The following is a 6,000-nucleotide window of genomic DNA, read 5'->3' on the forward strand; positions in this document are numbered from 1 at the left end:
AGTAAAATTCCGGAATTCAAAATTTACTTGAGTAAAAGTACAAAAGTATTGGTATCAAAATGTACTTAAAGTACCAAAAGTAAAAGTACCAAAAATGTTTGAAAATAGCAGATCTACAAGTTTACAACGCGTCGCAAACTTGTAGATCGGCTATTTTCAAATAGCCTAGGTATAAAATAGGGGTAAAGTGGTTAATGTATGTTTTATAATGTAATGATTTATACCTGCAAAGTAACTACAGTAGTAACTAAAGTTTTTTTGCCACTGCTTTTTACCACTGCTTTCACTGTCTGTCTGTCTCTCTCTAACTCTCACTGACTCTGTCTGTCTGTCTGTCTGTTGCTCTTCATCTCTCATTTCCTGGCTCTTTTTGCTGTGTACTATCAGGAAGAAAACCATATTGAAGGTGGACGTACCATGCTGCCTGCTTTTCTTAATATAAATGCACTTGCGCTCATAAAACAACCTTTCTTCACCTTGCTTCTGTCATTGCTCTCCTCCCCACATCCTGCCGTGCTCCACTCTTCTCTTCTACCTTTTTCTCTCCCCCCCTGCTCTCGTTGTCCAGTTTTTCTTTTAAAGTTGTCCTTCTGATGGAAGAATAATACACTGTTTTTACCAGGTTGCAAAACCTGGTCTACAGTATATCTTGCTCGCTAGTCGTGACTTTTGCGTGACTTTTTCCTCACTGGCTGCAGCCAATGAGGCCTCATTGTCCTCTCAGAATATGGGATCTAAAGACGACCCACAATGCTGTGTTTGGCCACTGTATGTATCTCTATGGTCTGTGGCGCTGTTCCTCATTTGGCCTTTCAACGTTGCCATGTTTAGTGAGAGAAATAAGCAACCAGGTCTAGGAAAACAAGCCCAAAAGAACTTTCTCATCACTTTTTCAAAGACCTGGTATAACATGACTGTGTCATATCTTGTTTTTGTTTGTCAGATCTTGAGGTTCATCTCAGACTTCCTGGCGTTCCTGGTCCTGTACAACTTCATCATCCCCATCTCGCTCTATGTTACCGTGGAGATGCAGAAGTTCCTGGGCTCGTTTTTCATTGGCTGGGACATGGACCTGTACCACGAGGAGACCGATCAGAAAGCCCAGGTGAACACGTCGGACCTCAACGAAGAGCTGGGACAGGTAAAGGTCACGCGTGCGTTTGCTTTCACCCCTTCTTGGCAAAGAAAGTGTTGAGCCCAAGGATAAGTTCACACTGCCATTATTTTTTTTAAAGTTTGAAGTTAATTCCAGGGCTCGCTGGCCCTGCTGTGGAGTAGGGTTAACATCAGGTTAAGGACAGCCCCAGGCGGCCTGCCAACGTCAATCAGTCAGAGAGACCCCGGCTGTCCTTCGCCCTGGGGCATACGTTAGCCCAAGGATACGCACAGAAAAGAGTGAAAACAAGCACAGAGGATCATCCACTCACTGACTCGCACACACGCAGGCAGCAGGGAGGCACGTGTTAAAGGTTTTAAAGGAAACATAGCATTACATACATTCTTTGATATTAATGTTATATTATCAATAAAATCTTAGTATTTTGCCAATAGGCTCTATGCACAGCAGCATATTGTGAAGACATTCACAGGTGTTGCCAATGATACTAATGAAGGCTCTGTTCCATTCTGGTCAAACAGAGTCAGGGTGCTGATATTGTGCACGTTGGCTCACTGGAAACACTCTGCTACACCAGTGGGTCTCAAATTGGGGTCCAGGGACCATCATGATTCCTTGAGGGGGTTCCAAATTGCTCCTTACGGGTGTGTAACTCTGAGAGTGTACAAATGGAACCAAATGGACCCTTACGGGCCATTAATGGAACCAAATGGAACCAAATGGACCCTTACGGGTCCATTTGGTTCCATTTGTACACTCTCAGAGTTATGGTGGTCGTAGAAATTAAAAGGTCTGAGAACAGAGCCTTCATTAGTATCATTGGTAACACCTGTGAAGGAAGTGATAATATGGCTGCTGTGCATAGAGCCTATTATTTTGGGGGTCCACTTGGGAATCGCTGGTCTTCATTCTCTCCAAGATCTAACAGTAGAGGTTGGTACTTGGTAGTGACAGGGACTATACACTTGGGGGAGGGAATTAGCATAGCGACTAAAAAAACATCTTAAAACACCTTCAATTGAAGTAGCTGAAACATGTAGACACCCTATGCACGCACACACATCCGTAGAAAGTTACTCGATGTCACCTGAATAATGTGTTTGTGTGTGTGTGTGTGTGTGTGTGTGTGTGTGTGTGTGTGTGTGTGTGTTCTCCAGGTGGAGTACGTGTTTACTGACAAGACCGGTACGCTCACGGAAAACGAGATGCAGTTCCGTGAGTGCTCCATCAACGGGATCAAGTACCAGGAGGTCAACGGCAAACTCATACCAGAGGGAATGACAGAGGAGTCACCAGACAGCTCTATACCTCACCTGGTAAACACACTCATAAATATACTGTATATCCACACATATTGTTTACCGTACTGTACGCATACCTGTATATGCATGAGATCAGACCTGGGAGGACGTGTGTTTTCTCTGATAACTTTCCGTTCAAGTTAGAAGAGCGTTATCCGGTTTTTATTTTGAAATTCATGAACGGGGCTTCATAACTTAAAGGAGCACTTCACCCGTTTTTGACTTTATCTTTATAGAATTGGTCCTCACTAATGATCATTATAAGATGGCACAATTTCCGTCTACTCACTCTGCATCTCATTGGTGGGCTATGGACACTTCAGAAACCTGCCTACCAATGACATCATCGATGGGCTTTCCAAGCTAATAGAAGCTATAAGCTAATACAAGCTATTAGCTTGGCCTTTCTCTCCCATGCGGAAATAGAAGCCATTGTTCTTGTCTTAACTCATTCACTGCCATTCACTAAATGGCCCAAAAAGCCCACACTGCCAGGATTGTCTTACCTTTTCAAGTAGTCACACACTATTTATCTCTGGTATAATCGATCCCTTGATGGTTGGTAATCACGGAGGGGTTCACTGTGCTTCCGTGAAAAAAAAAAAATCATCGCGATTCCCGTTCGCTTGTTATACCCAGTTGAAAATAGCATGTTTCGCTCAAAAAGACACACAGGAGCAGAGATTCCGAATATTTCCCTAATATTTTAACAGGGAAGTGAATGGAGCAGTAAATCTATGGATCGCGTTATCTCCTGGTTCTTTGTGAAAAATGAAACAAAACAATTATATATATATTTTTTTTTTTAGAGACTTCAAAAGACGTCATTGGCAGTGTGGAAACAGTAAAAACAGCCGTGAAAAGACGTCATTGGCAGGGAATGAGTTCATTAAAAAAGAAATAGCAGCAAAAATCTTTTGAAATAATAGTTATTTTGTTTTTGTTGGAAATGTAAAAAAAAACTCACAAAACGTACTCACGACCCATAAAAATGGGTCCGCAACCCAAAGATGGGTCCCGATCCTTTGCTTGAGAAACACTGGTTTACATTACTGTCCTCTCTCCATTCTGTCTCCTTCCTGTCCTAAACCCAACCCCCTGTATGTATCCATATCCCCGTACCCCTCTCTCTATTTGTCACACTCCCTCCTCCTCGTCCTCATTGTCCTCTTTCCCAACAGACTGCTGAGGAGTTGTTGTTCCTCAAGGCGGTGTCACTGTGTCACACCGTTCAGATCAGTTACGACCAGCCTGACTGCTCGCTAGCGGGCACCGGAGACCCGTTCTGCCACGCCAACGGCTTCTCCACGCAGATGGAATACTACGCCTCGTCGCCGGACGAGAAGGCTCTGGTAGAGGCCACCAAGAGGTACTGTGTAGGCCTGTCACAGTTATTATTACATTATCGCCCGATCGCAATTAAGAAACGCAATTAAGAAACGCAATTAAGAAAACGCTAATCGTCATCGTTTCTGTGCTGAACAACGTTCATATATTTTCAAAAATAGTGGAAACGGCAGATCTACAAGCTCACAACGCGTCACAATGCAACGCGTTGTGAGCTTGTACACCGGCCATTTTCACTGTTTTTAAAAGATTTTGAAAGTGTACAATTATCAAATATCATTATGTCATTTCTTTGTATATTTAAGTTATTTGTTTCATAGCCGCCCGTGCATTTTTAGCGGTGCCAACCGCTCTACACTTGACTTTGTCCGTATGTCCGTCGGTCCGTCCGTCCGTCCGTCCGTCCGTCCGTCCGTCCGTCCGTCCGTCCGTCCGTCCGTATGAGCCTGACGGCAAAGAAGAAACACATACAAACACACGCACACACACACACACACACACACACACACACACGAACTTGGAGATTGCCTACGCCAACTCTCCTCTCATTGGCCACACGTGCCACTGGCTATCAAAGAGGGGTCCAGGGACCCCCAGCGTATGTTCTGTCCGTCGTCCGTTTCAGCACGGGATGAGCACGGCACTATAACTCCAGTTTGCAGCATGCCACCAAGTCCACATTTGGTATGTGGACTTAGACCACCAATAGGCACGAGCATGAATTGATTAAGTTATCAAAGAGGGGTCCAGGGACCCCCAGCGCCCGTATGAGCACGGGATGAGCACGGGATTTTAAACAGCTATAAATCCAGTTTGCAGCATGCCACCAAGTCCACATTTGGTATGTGGACTTAGACCACCAATAGGAACGAGCATGAATTGCTGAAGTTAGCAAAGAGGCCTCCAGGGACCCCCAGCGTATGTTATGTTTGTCCATCCGTTTAAGCACGGGATGAGCACGGGAATTCAAACAGCTATAACTCAAATTTGCAGCATGCCACCAAGTTCAAATATGCTATGTGGACTTAGACCACCAATAGGGACCAGCATGAATTGCTGAAGTTATCAAAGAGGAGTCCAGGGACCCCCAGCGTATGTTATGGCCGTCCGTCCGTTTAAGCACGGGATGAGCACGGGATTTTAAACAGCTATAACTCCCGTTTGCAGCATGCCACCAAGTCCACATTTGGTATGTGGACTTAGACCACCAATAGGCACGAGCATGGATTGATGAAGTTATCAAAGAGGGGTCCAGGGACCCCCAGCGCCCGTATGAGCACGGGATGAGCACGGGATTTTAAACAGCTATAACTCCAGTTTGCAGCATGCCACCAAGTCCACATTTGGTATGTGGACTTAGACCACCAATAGGGACCAGCATGAATTGCTGAAGCCCCGCCCCCTCTGTCTTCCCATTGGCTGCCCTTCAAACAGCCATAACTCAAGTTCGCAGCATGCTATGGAGTACACATTTTGTACATGGACTAAAGCCAGCAATAGGGACTAACTGTCATTACTTAAGCCCCGCCCCCTCTGTCTGCCCATTGGCTGGGCTTTAAACAGCCATCATTCCAGTTTGCAGCATGCTACCAAGTACAAATTTGGTAAGTGGACTCAGACCACCAATGACTTAAGGCCTGCCCCAAAGGCACCGCTTCCTTCACACAGGGTGTGATTTTTTGTTTACGAAGCCTCAAAGCCAAACAGAAATGTAAAATATGTTCAATGCCAAAAACACAATTCGCAAGTCATTATAATTTGTTTACTTCTACTGTTCAAAATAATTTTACGCCGGGTGCCCACTGGCCTAGCGGTCCAGGCGCATGTTGTCAATCTCGCTTGACAGCGTATTGCGGGTTCGACTCCCGATCCCGACGACCTTTGCTGTGTGTCACCCCCTCATCTCTCTCCCCATTTCCTGTCAGCCCACTATCCTATCAATAAAGGCAGAAAAAGCCCCCAAAAATATATTTAAAAATATATATATTCTAAGTCGACAACTTCTTGGAAATAGTTAAAAACAACAAGCTAATCCTTACCTCTGACATAGGTTAGGGCAGCATTTCTCAATAGGGGTCGTGGGTTATGTTTGTTGTTGTAATGTGCAGTAGACATACACACACACACACACACACACACACACACACACACACACACACACACACACACACACACACATACACACACACACCGCTCAACGTCTGTCTGTCTGCCTCTTTCTTTCAGGATGGGAGT

The 6,000-nt window shown here is 45.0% G+C and overlaps 1 protein-coding gene across 1 annotated transcript in view; it reads left to right on the top strand.

Annotated features, from left to right (window-relative positions):
- Positions 1-6,000, top strand: part of atp11b (ATPase phospholipid transporting 11B) — a 96,866-nt gene that overhangs the window by 43,513 nt on the left and 47,353 nt on the right. The window contains exons 12-15 of the mRNA XM_084066603.1: positions 944-1,141; positions 2,275-2,433; positions 3,600-3,787; positions 5,992-6,000. The exon at positions 5,992-6,000 is cut by the window's right edge and continues 60 nt beyond it. Coding sequence (XP_083922729.1) covers positions 944-1,141; positions 2,275-2,433; positions 3,600-3,787; positions 5,992-6,000 — 554 coding nt within the window. The remainder of the gene's footprint in view (positions 1-943; positions 1,142-2,274; positions 2,434-3,599; positions 3,788-5,991) is intronic.

This window comes from Gymnoscopelus microlampas (genome assembly GCF_963454915.1).
Source record: "Gymnoscopelus microlampas genome assembly, chromosome: 9".
Classification (NCBI taxonomy): Eukaryota; Metazoa; Chordata; class Actinopteri; order Myctophiformes; family Myctophidae; genus Gymnoscopelus; species Gymnoscopelus microlampas.